The sequence below is a fragment of the Podarcis bocagei genome (assembly GCF_964188305.1).
Source record: "Podarcis bocagei genome assembly, chromosome: 1".
Classification (NCBI taxonomy): domain Eukaryota; kingdom Metazoa; phylum Chordata; class Lepidosauria; order Squamata; family Lacertidae; genus Podarcis; species Podarcis bocagei.
The window spans coordinates 124038162-124061073 of NC_138125.1; the positions used below are offsets into that span (position 1 = coordinate 124038162).

The window sequence follows — 22912 nt, forward strand, 5'->3', positions numbered from 1 at the left end:
AGATGTCTGAAAACCCAGAAACCTTGCCCCATCATGACTCCCCAAACAAGAATTCTCAGACACCTGCTTCTGCCTGAACTCCTTGAATATGCATTTTACCTATTCCAGAGAAGAACACAATGGCCCTTTGCAAGGATGCTTCCATGCAGCTCCACACGGCATATATATATATACTTTTCTCTTTCCCTGTCTTCCTTTAACAAATGAAGACGCATTGGGGAACGGGGAGGAACTGCCACCCCCAACTGCTGATTAAAAAACAACAACAACCTGTCAAGGTTACTGAATATATCACCATATATCACCGAATATATTCTGTCAGAGTATACGCATGCTCCCCACCCATGGCGTTTTCCTTCCGCATTAGCACATTTTTCACACAAAGGGCTGTAGCTCAATGGTTAGGCCAGCCTTTCTCCACCTTGGGTCCCCAGATGTTGTTGGACTACTACTGCCATCATCCCCGACCCCCAGGTCCTGCTAGCTAAGGATGATGAGAGTTGTAGCTCAACAACATCTGGGGACCATGGTTGAGAAAGGCTGGGGGAGAACATCTGCTTAGCATTCAGATCCCAGGGTTGGGAGAGAATCAAATCTGAAATCCTGGAGAGCTGGTTCCACTCATTTCAGACAATACAGAGCTAGATGGACCAGTGGTTTGACTCTGTATAGGGCAGCCTCCTATGATCCTAAAGGGAAATAAATGCAGAAGAGTGTTTCAGTTTTAGCCCAGAACAGTCAGCTCTGACTGGTTGAGATTCTCCATCTCAGGCAGAAATCTTTCCCATCACCTGCCCCCAGATCCGTTTTACTGAAAATGCTAGTTGAACCCATGCCCTCCTGCAAGCAAGGGAAGAATATGCTCTACTACTGAGCTATAGCTCCATCCCTAAAAAAATAATGTAATCTTTGTTTTTTTTTAATAAAAAGTTGGATAAGAAAACGTCCGTGAAATGTACAGCTGAAGTACTATCAACCAAAAAAAAAGAGTGCCTCATAGTTTCAGATGGCTAAAAAGAAAATTCTGTAGAAGGAAAATCCTGCGGTTGCAAGAACTGATTTCCTCAAATCATTTTGTGACCCTGCCATCAATCACGCCAGAAATAGTTGTGTCTGCATTCCATTCAAAACAAAGTCTAGTGTCAGTTTCAAAGTTCTAGGGGTCAGGCCAGATTAGAATGAAGCTTTGATGTACAGTCCTTTTAAATTCAGGGTCAGACTATTTCTATACAACTTGACTCGTGTGTGTGTGTGTGTGTGTGTGTGTGTGTGTGGAAAGTATACTCCAAAAAATGACAAAAAACCCAAAAGTGTGAAAAACGGTTTGTATTTTATGCAAACAAATATTTTACAAATATTTAACAAAGATTTAAAATCACACTGCTATCTCTTAGAAAAACTCCCAGGAATACAGTAAAGAGAATTCAACTCTACTGGAAAGCAAAGTGCTCAGAGCAACATTCATACAATTTCCACAAAAGTGCATAAAACGGTTAATGTAAAAAGCATTTCCTGTACACTGTAAAAAGGACTCGGAAAGCATGTTAGCACATATGGCATTGTCAGTCGCTACCGATCATCAAAGCAGTTTTTACAAGATCATACAGTAAGAAGCCTTTTTACAAAAACAGATTTTTTTAATAAAAAAGTACACTTTCCCAGTAAAAGATACTTTGAGATAATATATATATAATCTCGAGTGCATAAGAATATCAACTCTATAAAACATTTAAAGTTGTCCATTATGTGCCACAATCCAACAAGCCTGTGAGCTGAAGTGGGCATCTGCAGGTAGATCACCCTACTGAGTGCAATTCATGCTGGCTGAAAGGTGAGGAACGTAAAGCTACATCCAGCGCACCATGCGCTGGCCATGTGATGCTACAGCACGGCAGCCGCGACACCACCTGGCATGGAGAAAGCAGCTGCATGGCGCAACCTGCTTGGGTACATGAGAATCTGATCCAAGGACACGTTCCTTACATTTCAGTCAGCATGGACTATTCATCACTTGCTAACATGTTCAATAGGTCTGATTTCTCAAAAAATATTAAGCATAGGCATGACTTAAAAGCACATATGCACACAAATCAGAACGCCTCTTATTTGAGCCCCATGGGAATAAGTTTCTTCTGCAAATTCCCATTTATTTCAGGTGAATAATTTCTTAGCTACAATCTTTATATGTTTTCCTGACATTAGTGGACTAAACAAAAATAAGTGGTTGAGATTTTCAGCTTAAGGATCTGTACGCATTTTGAACTTTCTTTTTTTTAAAGGGCCAGTGTAATGCTTTCACACTTTTTAATATCAAACACACAAAGCCAGCTCATGTATCTTCCCCTTAACACTATGGAATCAAGTTTCGTAAATAGGATGTAAGGCCCTAGGCTTTCCAATGCTATATTCGTACCTGCTACTCTCGGTTCCTAAGAAGTGCTGCAAATATATTCTACAATATTGTTCACTATTCCTTATTCCAAAGAGCATACTTAAAACAATAAAGGCATTTCTTCCAAGAACAACCATCACAGAAAGACAGATTTTGGTGGCAAACCCATTGAAATTAATGAGCACGGCTAAGTTAGGTCCATTAATTTTAATAGGTCTACTCTTGAGTAAAGCACATAACTCTTTTGCTCATTTGTGTAACGTTTTGGTCATGTTTCTTGGCAATTTCGTTAAAGACAAAATATAGTACATCTATGTTACATTGGGGGATCACTAGTCATATTACAGAGGATGCAATAGTTATTTAAAACTGGTTTTAATTTCTTTGTTCCAAATCCGCATGATTTTTTTTTTTGGGGGGGGGGAGGCGGAATCAGAAAAAAATTCATTCTCATTCAATTTGTCTTTTGATTTATGGTATTTATCTTTTATTTTTTTATTTTTTTAACTATCATTCTTACAAAAAAAAAACACTACTCAGGAGATCTCCCCTTAAATAAATAAGCTATGCCACTTCTAACTGGGGAAAAGCCACACGTGATCATGTGCCCAAAGGCAACACAGTTTGAGAGGCACTGAGGTGGAGCGTTGAGCACCACTTTTAAGAGGTACTAGCTACCCCTGACCCATAATAAAGCATATGTATATATATATATGTACATGGACAGGAAAAACAAGCGCTGGCAGCAATAAGTGAAACTCTCTCTAGACGCTTGACGCATCACAAGTTGGTGGGTCGTCAGACACTGATTTTGGCACAGGGGCACAGCAGAGAAAGACATTCCTCCCCAGGGTTTTATGGGCAAACCGGAAGTACATGAGATGGCCCATTGCAACGAAGGAAACAGAAATAAGCACCAGCAATCCGAAAGCTTCTGGGTTAGGAGCTAGGATGACCATGATAAAATGCAGGAGATCCAGAAGGTAATTCATGGAGTTTTGGACGCCATTTATGATACCTCTTTCTGATTCGATCACGTTTTCTTGCAGCAACTGCGTGACGGTCAGGTCAAAAGACCACAGTCCTGTTAAGACAAATACAAAGGGAATTTGTTCAGTTCCTGCTTGGGGGGCAAAAAATGAAAGCCGCACAAGATATCTCATGTATCTCCAAAAGTTAAAAGGCCTTCTTTTCTACAGCTGATTTGCAAACGTTAGGACAGTTTCCATGCCTTAATTAAATGAACCAAGGTACAGTGGTACCTTGGGTTAAGTACTTAATTCATTCTGGAGGTCCTTTCTTAACCTGAAACTGTTCTTAACCTGAAGCACCACTTTAGCTAATGGGGCCTCCTGCTACTGCTGCACCACCGGAGCACGATTTCTGTTCTTGTCCTGAAGCAAAGTTTTTAACCTGAGGTAATATTTCTGGATTAGCGGAGTCTGTAACCTGAAGCGTATGTAACCTGAAGCGTATGTAACCTGAAGCTTATGTAACCTAAGGTACCACTGTAAAACTCATGCCTATTTTTTGCCTCTAAGTGAATTTTTCTTCTTCTGTATACAGTGGTGCCCCGCAAGACGAATGCCTCGCAAGACGGAAAACTCACTAGACGAAAGAGTTTTCCGTTTTGGAGGAGCTTCGCAAAACAAATTTCCTATGGGCTTGCTTCGCAAGACGACAATGTCTTGCGAGTTCCTGCGGGTTTTTTCCCCTCCCCCCCTTTTTCTAAGCCGCTAAGCCGCTTATCAGCTGATCCGATCAGCAGATAAGCCGCTAAAAGCCGCTAATAGCGCTAATCCGCTAATCCTTCAATGGGCTTGCTTCGCAAGACGAAAAAACCGCTAGACGAAGAGAATCACAGAACGGATTGTTTTCGTCTTGCGAGGCACCACTGTATAAGTAAAAATGCCTAACCTATTCACCTCTTGGAAAAATAAAGAGATTGCTTGTTAACTGAGAACACAAACCAGTGTTTGTGTTTATCTGGAAATCAGTACTAAAGCATCAGATGGGGATTACCTTCTAGAAGGCACATTTAGGATTGTAACTTAGATAATTAAGAAAGGATGTGAACTATCAAAACCTAAAAATATATGCAATGTGATCACTCTTTAACTATTCTCTCAACAACCCTTCTAGACTCCAGTACTAATGCACAGTTCTGCTTTGTTGTGAGACTATTCAGGGTGAATGTCCGCATAGTATATTTGCTTGGAAACTAGTTTCTGCCTTGCATGTTATGCAAAGATCATATATATGCAAGGAACGTGAACCTACAATTTCTGCACAAGCAATTCTACATCATATTTAGGCTACGATCCTTTCTCTTAAAATCTGATTTAAGCAAGAGGATCTTCCAACTTCTGGAGAGGTCTAAATTGTTATTTAAAGCATCAGAAACAGCCATCTGCAAATGTCTAAAAGGAAGATGGAGGCCGCTTGGTTTTTCCTGCTTCAAAGGGCAGAACCCAAACCAATGGATTCAAGTTACAAGAAAGCAGATTCTGACTCAACATCAGGAAGAACTTTCTGATGTAAGAGCTGTTTGACAGGGGAACAGACTCCCTCAGGAACTGGACTCTCCTTCCTTGGAAGTTTTTAAGCAGAGGCTGGATGGCCATCTGTCATGGATGATTTAGTTGAGATTCCTCAATCTCAAGGGGTTGGGACTAGATGACCCTCGAGGACCCTCCACACCCTAGAATTTTATGATTCTCCGAGTTAACTTACCAATTCTCGCAGCAATGACTCCTGCAAACAGAAGGCTTACGGAGACAATAGGCACAGGGTTGGGAGCCAAGCCCGGATCAGAAGTTGACTCATTGAACAAGGAAGGCATTCCAGTTGTAAAGGGCATTTCCAGGAGCTCGCCTTGAGGCGCCATAGTAGGCAACGGGTTACTTTCAAACAATCTAGCACTGATGTCAGCAAACGGGGAAACAGTCAGATCCAAAGGACTTCCAGGCATGAACACCGAAATCACACACAAGACGAGGGAAGCCAACTGGGCCACTCCAGAGATGATACCCGTACGAACAAGGCCACACCTGCGACGCAGCCAGGTGAAGGCGACAGTACCCAGGATTCCAGTTATGGCAGAACCCCCCATTAAGAGGCTTAGAGTGGAACCACTCAGTCCCTGAGTATATGCATAGCCAGTAGTAATGCAGTCAAAGCCTAGGACAGTCATGTAAAGGAACGCAAGGGCCATTCCTGCAAGGAACACCGGCTGGTTGTAGTAGGCCACCCATCCGTCCCGGAAGGTACTGAAAGGCTCGGCCATCCGAGAAAGACAGCTAACTTCTTCCTCCAGTTTGGGCTCAAAGACAGCCATGTCTTTCTCGCCAATTAACTGGACTCCTTCGTTGGGCTTTGACTCGCCATCTGTGGACCGAGACAAGAGTTAAGTACTGCCAAGGAAAAACATTGTATTGTGCCATTACTTTATTTCGACAGTGGTTCGTCAAACTACAGCTAGAAGTCCTGTTAGCAAGAACTCCTGTGAGCAAGGAGAACTCAGGAGAGCCTACATGCTTTCTGCCACTCAGCAGACCGTTCAGCTGCACCCAGGTCTTAAGTATCTGGCTTAAACCAAAGAATGTGGATCATTAGGACAGTAGCAGTGTTTGACACTGCGCTAGTTTTGCCATTTCATTTCATTTGTCTGTTTTAATGGATTTTGTGGTGTTTTTTAAAAAAAGGACATCACTTTGGTATTTTTCTACTAATGAAAGGTAGTATATGATGATGATGATGATGATTACAAAAAACAATATTCAAGAATATATTTAACTCATTTTAAAAGGATCAGCTTTTGAAGGAATATATTTGTGACTGGCAGATGCACTTGGCAGATGGAATTAGAAGGTGATCACTAAGTGCCAACAGAGGCAGGAGTGATAGTAATATGTATGGAATCCACCTGTAGGAAACAAGCAAGTTTAACATTTCTAAACAAATTCAAAAGACCTTTCTGTAGTGCAATCCATTATTTTGGAAGCATTCTATGAAAAGAGAGGGACTGGGGCTGCAACTCTTCACACAGTGAGAGAGTAAGTCTCCTTCAACTCAATAGGGCTTGCTTTTGGGAAGCTGTGCGTAGGTTTGTATCTTATAGGTCATTTCTATTTGGCCAAATATACTCCTTGGAAATACTGGTACCTTTCTGCATGTTCAGCTGCTTCAGTTCTGACTCCTCAACCTTTGAACTGGATTTATGAGCCAAAGCAGGAGTTTTCTGGTAAACTTTCCACAGGAGCATATATTCTGCACACATGGAAATCAAGTTCCACCCAGAAATGAATCCGCAGCCAATCACAGGTGATCCAAAGGTCATTATCTGCCCAACAGCCATTGGGGCCAAGATATTGGTCAGCTGGTCAATTCTTCGTATTGTAGCATTCATATCTGTAAGGGAACATTGGAAAACGCAAAATTGGCACTTGATATAGAAGCTGGGAACCCCAAATTCAATACTATTTACTTGCACACAAAGATCTCCTAAAGATTTCAATAAAATTTACTGCAAACAAGTAAGCCTTGATTCAGAGGCCAACACTCAGACTTTCTATATTATATACTATCCTTTTGTTTTCCTCCTCATACTGCCCCAGAAACTTCTTAAATAATCATACATACACAGATCATTGTTATTTTTTTAAGTACAAACAGGCCAGAAGCTCCTCAAAGACTTGGCAGCACAACTGAATTACAGCAAAAAGTATGTAGCTTCTCACATTTCCTCTCTCTTTAAATGTACCTGTAGCCCTGTACAGTAAAGATAGCAGCCACAGTCTTTTGGCTCCACCACCTCATCTCCAATAGTCTTAACATACAATTTCTGTTGGATTACTGTGCAGAGATTCTCCTGCAGGTGCTGTCAGTGATCAAGCGGGGATATAAGGGTTCAGGCGATCCCTGAGATATCCTGGACCTAAGTTGTTCAGGGCTCTGTAAATTCATACAACAACCTTCAACCTGGACAACAACACATAACACCAGTGAAAACGGCTAAACTGGCTACCCATCTACTACCAAGCCGGGTTCAAGCTCCTTGTATTAATTTACAAAGCCATGAACTGCTTAAGTCCAGGCAACCTTAAGGCCCTGCCTGAACCTTTACATCCCAGTTTGATCTCTGAGATCATCTATAGGAGGTGTTGTTGCTTGTCCCCCGAGTTGGTGAGGCTCATTGGATATGGACAAGAAACAGTGTCACCAGCCCAGCCCTGTGGAATGTTCTTCCAAAATATGCAGCAGGTGTCTTCTATTTTGACCTTCAGACGATTGCTGAAAAGTTTTCTTTGTTCCCAGGCTTCTGCAGACAATTAAGACGAACACTTTCTGCAACAGTTGTCTGATTATCTTTGTGAATTTGTTTGCATGGTTTTTGTTGTGTATATGTAATTGTTGCAAACCACTTTAGTGTGTTTTTAAAAAAAAAAAATGAAGTAGTGGTATACAGGTATTTATTTTTTTAATCTTTAAATAAATAAAGGCACTTCAAGTCCAAACATGTACAAGCAACTAAAATCAACAGAATGTGGTCTAGATTGTTGAAACTTCCTGGAGCTTACTGACTCCATCTGCGCAGGCTTACGACTGGGGTTTAAGGCTTGCCATATGGCAACACAGTTCACCCCTCTTACAGCAGAGGATATTGGCAAGAACTCATCGCACCTGGTAAAATTAGATCGATGCTTACCCTTGTACTACTGCAAGAAATATTTTCGTAGTGAAAATGTGACAAAGTATTGATTCTAAACACAGCTGTGTAAAAAGTTCTGTGTTTGTTCAACCTTGGCAGTGTAATAGCTGAACTATAGCAAGGGCCACAGAGCATAATGTCTACATGACCAACTGATAATCCACTTATTATAATTAGCTACTCTCCTGCTCTCTCTGAACAAGAAAGAGGAGGGAAGAGAAACAAATATAATCTGCCCTTTATAACCTGATGTTGACTCACGACTCCTATAACACAGAAAAATGTGCTGATTTCAGCTAGTTTAAAGCCAAGTATACAGAGTAAAATAGTTTTTAAGATAACCAAAACCCAATATACATCACCTGCTAATTTGCTCCTGTTTTCACCCGCAACAACGACGACCCAGTCTCTCTGTATGGTAATTGATGTGGCAGTGCTGGCTAGATTTGCAATGTTTGCTATTGTGATGACTAGGATATAGCAAAGGGTCTGCAGGAATGGAAAGAGACGTTCAAGCATAAGGAAAACAAATTAACCACGCTCCCTCAAACTGCTAAATTGCAATTTACTTCTTGTTTACTTCTTGCCCACAACCATTGTCTGCTAGCAGATGCATCTTCCACTGCCTCAAAAACCATCCTTTGTCTTCTCTTCCCTCTGTGTGGACATAAAACTAGAGCGATCCAAAACCATTAAGGTATAGCAGGTATCCCCATTTGGCCAGCCATTGCCATTATGGCCAAGCCACACCCACCTGCCCAACAGGTAAAGTCATGGCTGGACCAAAAAGGGATTTGCATGTACTGCTGATCAGCTGATTGATGATGCCTTCCAGAGGTGCTTTGAAGTCCTGACCATCAACGGATTGTTGGGGCTTCAAAGCGCAGTGCTCTCTACAAATACCGCCAGATGATTTAAAAGATCCCAGCACAGCCCAAGCTGCCCTAGTGCCTACAGATTTATTTATTTTTAAACCAGTGTTTCCCCCCCTCTCTCTCCTTAAAGAAGGCTTGAATACATTATGGCATCAGGTGATAGACAGGCATGTTGTTCACCTGCCCAAGTTGGCCTATAGCAGGCTGAGAGAGATAAGGAACTGGCCAGTTCCTCACCCCTAGTATAAAGAAAAGAGTGTCCTTGAAAGCTGGACCATTGTTCAGTTCAGATAATCCATCAAACCATGATGTGTGAGATCATGAATGTGGCTTAACCTTGAGTTTCTTGTTCTGGCTTGGCAGGCAAGGACTAATCATAGTTTGCTGGTTTAAAAGCCTTCCTCTTCTGAAAAAGGGACTCTGAGAACGCCTGATCAGATTTTGAGAGCCCCCCCCCCCCGCAAATGACGCCACTGGTAACCACACAGAGTACTGAAGTTCATGTTTAACAGTGCAAACCTATACATTACGGCTGGGGAACTTGAATCCCTCCATATATTGTTGGACTCCCAACAGCCCTAGTCATAATGGCCTGTTGTGAGGGTTGATAGGAGTTGTGGTCTACCAACACCTGAAGGGACATAACTTCCCCACTCCTGCTGTGCGTGTCCACTCAAGAGAAAATGTCACTGTTTACTCAAAGGTAAGCATGTATAAAGGTAAAGGTAAAGGGACCCCTGACCGTTAAGTCCAGTCACGGACAATTCTGGGGTTGCGGCGCTCATCTCGCTTTACTGGCCGAGGGAGCCGGCGTTTGTCCGCAGGCAGTTTTTCCAGGTCATGGGGCCAGCATGACTAAGCCACTTCTGGCAAACCAGAGCAGCACACAGAAACGCCGTTTACCTTCCCGCCGGAGCAGTACCTATTTATCTACTTGCACTGGCATGCTTTCAAACTGCTAGGTTGGCAGGAGCAGGGACTGAGCAACGGGAGCTCACCCTGTCACGGGGATTCGAACCGCTAACCTTCTGATCAGCAAGCCCTAAGCTCTGTAGTTTAGACCACACCACCACCCACGTCCCTTAAGCATGTATAAGATTGCTTTACTATTGATCTAGGATGGGACCAACCTTATTGGCCTAGCAAGAGGAAATCCATTTAAGCACTGACAACAGACTATATTCGATTGAATCCATTAAGTATTGTGACATCAAAAAGCTTCAGGCTGACTGAAAAGGCAACAGTGCTATCATAATCAAATGTTTATCAATGGTTTTTTGGATAAAAATGATGAGGTTTGTGCACTTACCAGAAGCCACCCATGATATAGAGCCAAAAGCTGAGTCTTAAACAGGAAGACCATCATCAGAAGGATGCCACACAAGATGACCGATGCATTCTGCACAATTAAGGATGTCTGGGCCACTGTTTAGGATAAAGGGAGAGGAGGGGAAATTGCAATTTAGGTCATGCCAACAATAACAATAGGAAATATGCAACCATTGGAAGACCTTGCATCTTTTCAGGCAACTTTCTCTTCAATATTTAAAGCAAAACATGTTTCGTGTTTACAGACTCCTGGCTTCTGTTATTTCTCCCAGCACTTTGAGGGACAAAAAAGGGTGGAGTGGGTGCATAAGACCAACACTTGGTTGAGATTGCTCCCTAGGATATAACACCCGCAAGTCTAAAGAAATTAAAATATGACTCTAAATGAAGAAGACATTTGGTAAGAATTATGTTGAAGCTGTCTGGCTTGCTCCACCAGCAAGAGTAACTACGCCTTCGCTGAGTAACCCCCTTGGGCTTAGTGCTCAAACATGGAGTAATTGTTCACCCATTGGGCCCTGCTTTCAAAACAAAGGCATAATTTTTTAAAATGCTAACGCCTCAGCCAAGGAGGAAACACCTAGCGTGAGTAGCTGAAATGTACTACTAATGGCAGTAATTATTTTAAATTAGCTTTAAGCAGGTCACATAATTATACTGTCTGCAAAATGCTTAGTCCAAGAGACAAGGCATATGAATTTTGCAGAGAATATGATGTGACCATTACAGCCCTGCCACACAGGTTTTATAAAGAGGATAGGCCTTGTTGTACACAGTGGTACTTGCTTCTGAGTAAACCTGGATAGAACTCTGCGAGCTTGCACAGTTATTCTTTACCAGCTCCGAATGAGATACTAATCAAACTTTCAATGCCTCTAGCATTTTATTCAAATATTCTACACCTTGATAAGGCTCATCATTTTCAGACTGGCATAAAATTAACTAAGCCATACTCAGAGTAGGCCTACTGAAATCAACGGGCATACATTAGTCGTGTCTATTGCTTTTAGCAGCTGTACACTGAAGTTGAGATACAACCCAGTGCCACATGGGTGAGGGGAATGCTTGAAAACTTGCAATCATCATCATCATCATCATCATCTATTTAGAAAGTAAACATTGGCGTACGCCATTTTAACACCTTCCATCTTGTTTTCTGTGATTTGGGGTCCACTTAACACATGTCAACATTCTTCATCAAAACCACTAAAACATGACTAACCTTTGAGCCTTGGGTTCTTGTCTACCCAGTCTCCAATAATGGCTCCCAGAAGAAGAACTGAACCTGCCACAACCAGCCCATAAACAGCAGTCAAGAGCAGACTGTTTCCATACAGTTCAACCAGGAAGACCGACACTGCAAAGTGCCACATACGATCTCCCTAGAGGGGGGAAAAAGAGATTTAGTTTAATACTAAATCATGTGCTGCACATAACAATTTAGGGCAGAGCTTTCCAAACCTTTCATGTTGGCGACACACTTTTTAGACATGCATCATTTCGCGACACACTAATTCAGTTTTACTAACAAATCGGTGGGCTACCTGCTCCCTTTGCAGCCCTGGGAGGAGCGCAGGGAGCGTTCACGGGACACACCTACACACTGCAGCCGAACCACTAATGTGTTGTGACACACATTTTGGAAAGCTCTGCTTTAGGGTGTCTATAAAGTATCCAAGAGTGTCTTCCCCATATTTTGGGGTAAGACGTTCCCCGTGAATCTCCTTCCTTGAGGGGACCCACCTTCTTGCCCTTGTCACCATTGCCCTTTCCCTGGCAAGGGACTAAAAAGACAACCTAAACACAAAACGAATAAACAAAGGCACCAGACAACTACCCTCCTTTATTATCTCCCACGCTGAAGTTCCTTGCATCCTTCTCATTGGTTACCTGAACTGTAATAACCCAACATCCTCCTCCTTCACAGCACTTTAACTCCAACGTTGGTTTCTTGGAAGTTGGAGCCCTTGAAACTGTTCCAACTCTGCTTGAAGTTGACTAGATTTCAACTTCTATATATGTAGAACCCAATAAATCCTGCAAGAGCTGCAATGGAAACTTCCCCATTATCCTAGCAACTACGATAGCAGATGAACTCTGATGAAATGCCCGTAACTGTTTTACTGTTACTCAGATAAATATACAGAACAGTAGCTTGGGTGGCATAATAAATCTGCTGTTGAAAAAACCAGAAACCCAGTAGTTTCCTCATCTGTCACAAAGCAATAGCTGTGTACCAGACAGGCTACTCCTACAGTAATCCTTAATTTGCACTGGACAGGTTACATTGCAGGCAATGGGACTGTTACACAGTAAGTCAATTATTGCCTGTGACCCCCATTATCTGAGTGGAAGGGTCATGTCGTCTAATGACCCTTTAAAGGCCATCTGTCAGACAAGCTAGCTAAGGGGTGTCGCTGACATTCATTTATTTTGTGATGCTCACATTCCAGCAATCTACCTTCCTCTGAAAAGTCCTAAATGTGTGTTCAGCAGATAAGTTTCTCACTTTGATAAGCAGCAGAAAGGGGGCAATTGCCGATAACAAACATGGGACGCACAAGTGAGGCCAGCATTGAAATGTTGCAATGAATGTGTGCTTCTCTTCTCTTCTCTAGCCAAGCCAGCCTCCACAATTCTCCATTCTATTGGTCCTACCAACCAGTTTGGCCCCCTCCAATATTCAGCCCACACTCTGTAGCCTCTAAGTGTGCTCAGTCTTCACTGGGTTGTTTTGTGGTCCCTTTATCTAAGTCCCCACCACCTCCGCCGGAAATATTCTTTGGTATTTCTGAAAACCTTGAGACTCCCCTGAACATGCTGGCGCCTCCTCTCTTGTGTGTGGGTTGCGCCTTTTTGGCTACAAAAGCAACAACACTCACTTCTGAAAACACTGGGAACGGTTGTTTAATGCCTGAAAATAGCCAAGGGAGCAAGAAAAACAACAATCTGGTAACAACTAAACCAAAGGACCTATGGAAGACTTTAGCTAAGCGCATAAGGGTAATGCCACACACTGCATTTTGGGTGTGCACGTAAAGGTGTTCTTAAGTTGCAAATGTAATAAACCAATGCACATGAGTAAATACACTCACTGAGGAGCCACGTTTGACGTAAGCGCCCTTACTAATCATGCTGGGATTGAAAATATTTTTCAGTTACCCTAACTTGATTACCCTAACTTGATATAGTTACTAGAAGCAGAATTTTCGTCTCTAAAAATGTAAGTGGTTTTGGCTGTTCCATAAAGGTCCTAGCTGAAGCCACAGGTGTAACCTGAGATTAAATGCTTAGTTGTTGCTTGTGACAGCTGTCAGACTGAGCACAACATTCTCTTGGAGACAAAGGAGGAGTTCCTTGCCTCAAAACTAACAACCAAAATCAAGCATGGATACAGTTGCCTGCAATATTTAGTAAAGGTAAAGGTACCCCTGCCCGTACGGGCCAGTCTTGACAGACTCTAGGGTTGTGCGCTCATCTCACTCTAGAGGCCGGGAGCCAGCGCTGTCCGGAGACACTTCCGGGTCACGTGGCCAGCGTGACAAGCTGCATCTGGCAAGCCAGCGCAGCACACGGAAACGCCGTTTACCTTCCCACTGGTAAGCGGTACCTATTTATCTACTTGCACCCGGGGGTGCTTTCAAACTGCTAGGTTGGCAGGCGCTGGGACCGAATGACGAGAGCGCACCCCGCCACGGGGATCTGAACTGCCGACCATGCGATCGGCAAGTCCTAAGTGCTGAGGTTTTACCCACAGCGCCACCCGCGTCCCCACGCAATATTTAAGCATCCTCTAATTCAAATATTTTAAGTCTTGGTTCCACAAAGTGTGTGTCTCTGTGTGTGTATTGCTTCTGCAAAGTTAGCTACTTAAGAAAGCGTTTCTTTGCCTGTTTATTTTCTTATTAAGAGAGAAAAGCAGTGAGTCAGACACTAAGGCTGTCATGGGTGGCACAAACCATTTGTTAGCAAATTAAACTGGGGAAGTTAATTAGCTTCTTATGCCTTCATACGAACCCCGTGCCTCAGAAGCAATTCCCAGTAAAAACAAATGAAACTACAAGGATTCCGCCCTCTGCATACCCACATGCAGGACAATCTGTTGTGATTCAGAACTTGCCTTCTCAGACAGAGGCATCGGGGTGCCATGTAGCAAAACTGAAATGTTTTGTTTTGCTGATTTGCACCTAAGACACCTAAGATAATAATTTATTTATACCCCACCCATCTGCCTCGGTTTCCCCAGCCACTCTGGGTGACTTCCAACAGAACACTAAAATACAATAACCTATTAAACATTTAAAGCTTCCCTAAACAGGGCTGCCTTCAGATGTCTTCTAAAAATTTGGTAGTTATTTTTCTCTTTGACATCTGGTGGGAGGGCGTTCCACAGGGCGGGCGCCACTACCGAGAAGGCCCTCTGCCTGGTACCCTGTAACTTGGCTTCTCATAGCGAGGGAACCGCCAGAAGGCCCTCGGCACTGGACCTCAGTGTCCAGGCAGAACGATGGAGGTAGAGACGCTCCTTCAGGTATACAGGACCAAGACCGTTTAGGGCTCAAAAGTGCATACTTGCTGCCTCCACAACAACAGCCAAGATGTTCTTTCTGTACTACAGTACCACTCCACACATGCCTGAATTGCCACCATCTTTCAATGACCGATTTTTCTCCTCAAAAACAACAAAAAAAGGAAAGGGGGGGTCTTTTTCCCTCAGAAAACCAACTGGCTTATGTGTGCTCAACTCTGAACTGAACTATAGAACTATCTCTCTATCACATCCTGAACAAAGCATTCCAACCACTCCCACCCGCAAATTCATGGTCGGTTAAGGACACAGAGGGGTTTTTATTAGATAGAGACCCTTTTAAAGTAGGGGTGAGGAACAGGAGGCTCTCCAGCTCCTATCAGTCCCAGCCAACATAGCCAACAGCCAGAGTTGAGGGGAGGGCCAATGTATTTTAAGGACCAATCTACCTAAATTATAAGCCACAATTCCAGACGCAGATGTGTGCGGGCAGAGCAGAAGGGTGTGCACAGCCAGAGGTTTAAAGAGCTGCTTATTACAGCTGGTCAACCAGCTGAACAAGCAAGCCCATTTTAAATGGAAAAAGCAGGTTCCAAGGTGAACAGCTACAGTGGAGCCATTCAAACAACCTTTGTGCTTTATGCATGTGCTTTGGCCATGATATGACAGCCAAGAATTACAATTTCAACCTGACACATTAAAAAAAAAGCACATTTAGTGCTCCTCCTGAAATCCATGGGAGTTGCAAAACTTAACTTTAGCTAGATCGTGCCCCAAGTATTTTATGATGAGTTTAAGGAAATTCTTTATTGCACTGAATAGTGAGATACTCACTTCCAACCAGGAATGGCCCAATAGATTTTTCTGCTTCAAAGTTCAAGATGGCGCCCCATTCCACATAAAAAGAGCTGGTAGTTCAACCTTACTTCAGCACTGGTTAGTGGACAGTGTCTTCCATTGCACCCAAGGGCAGCAGCCTGGGTTTAGGGTTTGGGGCCGACCGAGTGGTACCCACAGCTCTGTTCCTCAGTACCTGCCCAGTTCCCAGCATTTGCTGCCTTGCTCTGACTAATGGCAAAGCTGGCCCTGAGCGAACTATGGCCAAACTAAAGAGAGGTTTTGCTGAAACCCCAGTCCTAATCATGTGTGTCTTTTCAGCTCCTTGCAATATCAACCTTAGTGGTTTTGCTGTGTCAGTTTATTGCCATGTTTGGTGGCACTGTGCTGATACAGATGTACTATATGCTGCCACAAGGATCTTAAGCTCCGTGTTCCTGCATGATAGTCACTGGGGAACAGCATATAAAAATTAATTTAACTTGCCTTCTACAGAGAAAGAAAAAAGCTAGCCTTTTATTTGAATCAGGACAGAAGCTTCTCAGTGCACGTATGGGTTGTATTATTATTATTATTATTATTATTATTATTATTATTATTATTACTATTATTATTATTGCTCCTTGGAAATGCTGTGTCTTAACCATCCCCTTTTGCTAACAAACATTCTTCCTCATAAATCGCTGATAATTTTATCAATATTTTAAGCACATTTGCCCCAATTCGACACACATTTAGAGTTACCTATGCAAACAAAATAAATATCTCTTGGTACGGGAAAGGAAAAAAATTCCAGCAACAACAATTATTATTATCATTATCATTATCATTATCTATACCCCGTCCATCCAGCTGTGCTTCCCCAGCCACTCTGGGTGACTTCCAACACATACAAAAACATAATAAAATGTCAAACATTTTTTAAAAAAACATTAGCCAACCAGGCCTTTGGATACTGCTGAAAATAAGTCAGAATATTGATATCAAAGCTCTTTAACAAAGCTGAGATCTACATTATTCTTCATTGAAAAGCATAGGCTTTGGTCCTAACAGAGCTGAAACCTGTGGTGGGGCTTGCTAAAGAATTCAGGACCAATGTGTTAGAGCATATTTTATTAAATGTATTGTTGCACATTTTACCTGAATTGTGGCATGGTATCGTACAGCACAACCCCCTCTTGTTGATATATGCAACAGTTGTCCAGACCAGCCAAATGTATATTATCTACGGTTATACATTACTTACCCAAGTGGACAGGGAATGGCCAAGGTACAGTAGGAATTTTGCAGAGGTGAAATAACTGGCACAGGATCCTAAGATGGAAACAGAAGAGAGTTGTCATTTAAGTGTGTCCTGCAAATTTACTTTTCTTGTGCAGCTAGACCAGGGGTCAGAAAACTTTTTCAGCAGGCGGCCAGTCCACTGTCCCTCAAACCTTGTGGGGGGGGCAGACTATATTTTGGAGAGAAAAAATGAACAAATTCCTTTGCCCCACAAAATTCTATGCATTTTAAATAAAAGCAGACATTCTACTCATGTAAAAACACCAGGCAGGCCCCACAAATAACCCAGAGATGCATTTTAAATAAAAGGACACATTCTACTCATGTAAAAACACACTGATTCCTGGACCGTTCACAGGCCGGATTTAGAAGGCGATTGGGCAGGATCCAGCCCCGGGGCCTTAGTTTCCCTACCCATGAGCTAGACAGTGTCCAAGCTTCTACCATCATCTCTGCCGTTGTTTAGTATTGTTACTTAGCTTAATAAATTTGAGTAAAGCACCAAGACAGCTTGACAACTACCCATAGGTTTCAGTCTTTCCTTAAAGAAATATCCACCTCCTTTAACACCAAGTTTTATTAACTGTCACGAGGCACTTAGTTTTTCCATCTATCTAGTCTGCCACATTTTTTTTCAATCTATCTTGCAACCTGCTGCTGCCTTAGTCCCAATTTAATGTCCATGCATCCTCCGCCAGAATTATTTCATGTGCTACTCGGAAGCGCTGCTATGCAATTCCAATGGCAAAAAGTTATGAACAAAATTCCAACAGTGGTCCTACCTCTTTTCGACATAAAAGCCATCACAACTAACGCCACACATGCACTTTTCTAGGTTACAGGGATATGAGCCTTTCAACCAAGCTAATGAAAGCAGAAGTATGCAGATGTTTCTCTCTTCAGTGCGAAAAACACTACGAAGTTTCTCCTCTTCTTCAGCAACCTCATTTTATACCTCATGATTGCAATCCAGCATTACCTGTGTGCCCTCTTCCCATGTAAGGGAATATAGCCCCACAAAGCATAACACTTCTTCTCCCAGACATAGCCAGGATTCCAACGCATCTTGGATTTCTTCTCCTAAAGAATTCCTTCTCCTAAATAGGAGCTGGCTGCCAAAACATAGGAAGCTGCCTTAGACCACTGATCCATCTAGTTCGGCACCATCTTTCCTGACGGGCAGCGATTCTCCAGGTCTTCAGACATAGGACACCCGCTGCCGTAACTGGACTGAAGTTGGGGTCTTCTGCATGCAAGGCAGCCGCCCTCTACCAATGGGCTACGGGGGCCCTTCGTCAAACTGCTGAACTGTCCAGCAAAAGCAAGGTACAGTCGTACCTTAGTTCTCGAGCAGAATGCGTTTCAAGAGTCCGTTCAATTCCTGAAACCATTCGCGGCTTCCAATTGGCTGCATCCTGCAGCCAACTGGAAGCCGCGGCAGACGTTCGGCTTCTGGAAATGGTTCAAAAACCAGAACACTCACTTCTGGTTTTCGATCGTTTGGGAGCCAAAACGTGTGAGTTCCAAGACGTTTGGCCACCAAGGTATGACTGTACTTTGCAAGAGCGCTTACAGCGCACCCATCAGCGCAGCGACTTTTCTTGCGGGCTGGGTGCATGCGCACCCACTACCAAACTCGGCACCCAGTGCCGGATTAAATCCTATGGAGGCCGCTGGGCAGTCGAAATATCACCAATTACCTCCCAGCAAGTTTTATGAACTGGCAACACACCAACTCACAGAAAGCTTCGTTTCTGGAGCGGGTAACACCGAACTAAGAAAGCTTGGTTGCCATTTTTCCTTCAAGATCAAATCAGTATTATTTCGACCCCTTGTCGCAGGGCCCCCTCAAAGGTCCATAGGAGCCGGTGTGGTAACGAGACACTGCGGGCAAGCGCCTGGCGCTGTGCGCGCAAAAGAGAATCCAGCACAGCTCGCGCGTAACGTGCGCGCAAGACCTCTCCATGACCCGCTTCCCCGCGTCAACAAGGCAGCCTGCGCTCGGCTGGCCACCGAGCCAGCCTCGCCACCTGCGCCCGTGCGCTCAGCCCGCGTCCCTCTCCGCGCTCTGCGACTCACCACAGCATCCTTGCTTGCTTTGCTGTTCTGCCATGGCTTATATATATCAGCTTGGCACCTCTGAGTTGTTGTTGTTTTTAAAAATCTCTCCCCCGGGAGTGGGGGGGGGGTCCTTTCCTCTCGGCGGCTTGTTGCTCTCGTGAGAGAGCGCGACAGAGGCGGGCCGGCAGACACGCGTGCACGCACACACACGCGACGAGCGCAGCGGCGAGCTCGGGGGTACCCAGGAGAGGAGAGCGGGGCAGAGCGCAGCGCCAAGAAGAAGAAGCGGACGAAACGGCCTAACCCCCGTGTTGCTCTTTCCAAACTTAGCTATCACTGTAGCTGAAGTTGGAAAGAAATGGCCTTATGGGCAGGTGGCCGCGACGCGACCGCTCCGCTGGGAATGGGGACCCCGCAAGGCGCCCACCAAGTTCCTCAGGCCGCGGCTCCTCCTGCCCGAGCTGACCCCTTGGGCTCTGTCCTGGCGCTGTGGCGAGCCGACCCTTTATATAGAGGCGAGGGGCCGCGCGAAGGTGGAGGAGTTCCCCGGAGTCGCCTATCAGCGGCCGGCAGATCTGCATATCCCCTCCCGCCTGTCCTGACTGTGCGAGCTGCGCCTTCTGCAAGGGAGGAAGGGATGGCTTGGAAGGAGAGAGAGAGAGAGAGAAAGAAAGAAAGGAGAGAGAGGGCTGGTGCTTCTTTTGGGGAAGCCGGGACTGAGAGGAGGGGGGGCCTTTTATAGGGCTAGGAAGGCTGGCCGGAATCTCCACCCTGGAAGAGGTACATTATCTGCTCCCCGCAGGGCTTTGCAAATGACACCCTGCGACGCATAGCATCCTCCTGAGTCTCCTCCAGCGCTGCGCCTCAAAACAAAACTCAAGGACCACATTAGGAACGGCTTCCTAAGGGGGGGGGGGGGTCATCCGGGGACCCTCTAAAGCCATGGTTCCCGACGTGGGGCAATTTGATTTTTAAGGGTGGGGGGAATTCGAGGATGAGTTATGAACAATGAGTTTTTTATTTTATTTTTTGCATTTCTTCCTCCACGTGAATAGGACTTCACTTTTTGAATAATAAGAATTATATGTCATGGGGGGGGGGACAGGATTTTAGAGATGCTTAGGTGGGGCATGCCCCCCCCCCAAAAAGGTTGAGAACTACTGCTCTAAAGCAAATGGCCACCACTGAAAAGATGGCACATTTGGTCTTTCTCACTCAACAGCACCATCATTCCTGCTGGTTTCCCATAATTTTTTTTAATATACTTTTTATTTGATTTTATGAATATAAAATTATAACAATACAACCATACACATCCACATTTAAAGATTCTTCCGAATCTCTGGACTTCCTACCTTCGGCCTCCATGAGTCCTATTATTAACCTTTTCCACGGCATCTTTTTCAGTGATCCACATTTTATATCACTCCATTCTCTCCGTAGTACTTGCTACATTGCAAGTGTCATTGCAGTCCTGCTAATGTTTTCATCTGCTTACAGTGGTCTCCAAGATAAATTATAATTCCTCCCCATTCTTTGTTTTGTTTTGTTTTTTTAATTAAAGATTTTTTTGGTTTACAAAGGTATGAGCAATCTCTCTCTCTTTTTTCCCCCAAGTTACATTTTTACAGATCAGTTTCCCCCCATTCTTTGTTAAAGTTTTGGTCTTCTTGGTTCCTGAGCTTTCCGGTCAGTTTCGCTATTTCGGCATAGTCCAACAGTTTCATTTGCCATTCTTCTCTGGTAGGGACAGGTTTCCCAAAATTTTATTCAAGTCCCCCTCTGGGTTTCATTCATGCCCTTCTTTCCTGGTCTGGAAACTTCAACGTTCAGCTCTCCCTTCTGGAAGGCTGCCATCTCTCCTTTGCCATGTGCCATTTCATAGATTTTTCTGATCAGGACCCTACATGCCACCAAGGATACCGATATCACCATTCCCTTTCTAATAGTGGTTGAGTGCCAATACATTTGGAAGCAAAAGACGGTCCTTTCCACACACTAAAACTGAGTGCTTTCTACAAGCTCAAGAGACATCCTTGTTAAAGATTGGATTTGAGGATAGAAGACATTGTTTGTTTACTGAAAGTGGCTTTGTTGGGTGTTATATAGGAGCAGACGAAGTGAATATTGTGTGTGTGTGTGTGTGTGTGTGTGTGTGTGTGTGTGTGTGTATCATAGACAGACGAAGAATTGGAAGTCCCTTCTGAGTTTTATTTATCTCTCTCTCTCTCTCTTAACATCATCATCAACAACAAATCTTTATTACGGCTGTAGACCATCATAAGGACGGAGGGGTACAATAATTTAAAATCTAAAAAACGTTTTAAAAAAAAACTAAAAGGAGATGAAACAGAACGTATATATATATAAATCTAAAAGAAGCCCTCTTAACATCTTTTCTATTTCTTTTTCTTTGTTTGCCTCTCTTTCTTTATTCCCCTTTTCTTTTTATTGTATTCAGATCGAAGTCTTAGTAGGGACAAAAAAAGGGGGAAAGATATTTGATACTAGCTTTGTATTTTTCCTCTATAAGCACTAATAAAATCTATTTAAAAAGTGAGAGACATCGTAGGTACAAAGAGGGATATCACTTTGTAAATTTAAAAGATTTGTTAAGCAACCAAAAACCACACGTCCCTGCAAGCACCTGCGGGACCCCCAGACTTATGAATACCGATGGCAGTTGAGCCTATAAAAAGAAAGTTTTTCTAAAGCTTGTGGGTAGGAGACCTGTGGCCTGCAAACTGGTTGTTGGACTGCAACTCCCATCGTCCTTGACCATTCGACATGCTGGCTGAGGATGGTGGGATCTGGAGCATAGCTGTCAACTTACAGATTTGAAAATAAGGAACCAGCAGCCTCGAAAATAAGGGATCAACAGCCAAAATAAGGGATTTTCCAAGCACAGGTATGTTTAACTTCTGAGCCCCTCCGAGCCAAAGGCAGAAAGCCCAGCCAGCAGCCAAACGAAGCCTCAAGCGGTGGTTCCCACAGCACAGCAACCCGACAAAGGGGATGCAGCAAGGAAAACCACCGTCACCTCTCCGCTGGGAAGCGCTGAGCAAAGGCGAGTCCCCAGGCAACGCGGCCGATTTGATCGGCACAAGGCATGCAAGCTCCACCCCCCCAGTCGTTCTTAGACTCCTTATTGGGTGAGCAATGCAGGCAAGCAACACAGTTGGAGCCTCCCTCCTCCCTGGCCGGCAGGAAGGGAGGGAGAGGAGCTGCTTCCTTTGAAACCCGGGGAATTTAAGGGACATCATCAATAAGGGACAGCAGCGGCACATGGTGCTGGGATAAGGGACTTTCCCGCCAAATAAGGGATGGTTGACAGCTATGGTTTAAGATGTTTCTTGAGACCCAAATATAATCCTAGTCCCAGGACATGCTACTGAATGTTTGTGGGTTGACTTAAAGGGATAGCAGCGGGACACGGCGCTGGGATAAGGGACTTTCCCGCCAAATAAGGGACAGTTGACAGCTATTATCTGGAGTCCAACGCCATCTGAGGGCCATATTTGGTTCTCCACCCCTGGTTTAAAGAACCAGAAGCTGGGCAGACTGCATGTCTGTGAGTTCAGTCAGCGGCTGAGAGCAGTCAAGTCATGGAATATTAGGGGCAAGTGGGGCAGGGATAGGGGAGGAAAATGGTACAGAGGAAACTGGTCTGCTGAAGTCCATAATTAAGGCCTATTTGCTTATATTGAGCATCCTGGAGCTGGAGGCAGGCAGTTAATGGAGTTTATGGAAGCATGCTGAGAACAAACTTCAACATAACAGGATGTTTCAGGGGGAACGAAAGGGAAAGATCCAACTTTTCCATTTTCCAAAATGCTCAGGTTCAAGGCTGGCAGCCCTTTAGAGCAGGGGTCAGCAAACCTTTTCAGCAGGGGGCT

At 44.0% G+C, this 22912-nt stretch overlaps 1 protein-coding gene across 2 annotated transcripts; it reads right to left on the reverse strand.

Moving 5' to 3' along the window:
- Positions 1-1311: 1311 nt before the first annotated feature.
- On the reverse strand, positions 1312-19510 carry SLC40A1 (solute carrier family 40 member 1). Of its 2 annotated transcripts, XM_081173813.1 has the most exons (9): positions 19144-19510; positions 19035-19107; positions 16918-16985; positions 11529-11688; positions 10287-10402; positions 8465-8591; positions 6557-6802; positions 5126-5779; positions 1312-3476 (listed from the first exon to the last, which is right to left on the reverse strand). In XM_081173813.1, the coding sequence occupies exons 2-9, from the start codon at positions 19066-19068 to the stop codon at positions 3157-3159; spliced, it is 1725 nt and encodes a 574-aa protein (XP_081029939.1). In that variant the 5' UTR covers positions 19069-19107; positions 19144-19510; the 3' UTR covers positions 1312-3156. The 2 variants fall into 2 exon arrangements, with proteins under 2 accessions (XP_081029939.1, XP_081029938.1); XM_081173812.1 differs by having other exon boundaries at positions 19035-19510.
- Between the last annotated feature and the right edge of the window lie 3402 nt (positions 19511-22912).

Coding starts and splice junctions, on each gene's coding strand:
- SLC40A1 (XM_081173813.1), bottom strand. CDS start 19,068: ATGGCAGAACAGCAAAGCAAGCAAGGATGCTGTG. Junction 10,403..11,528: donor CAAGAACCCAAGGCTCAAAG/GTTAGTCATGTT, acceptor TATCCTAAACAG/TGGCCCAGACATCCTTAATT. Junction 5,780..6,556: donor GCAGCTGAACATGCAGAAAG/GTACCAGTATTT, acceptor CTCGGTCCACAG/ATGGCGAGTCAAAGCCCAAC.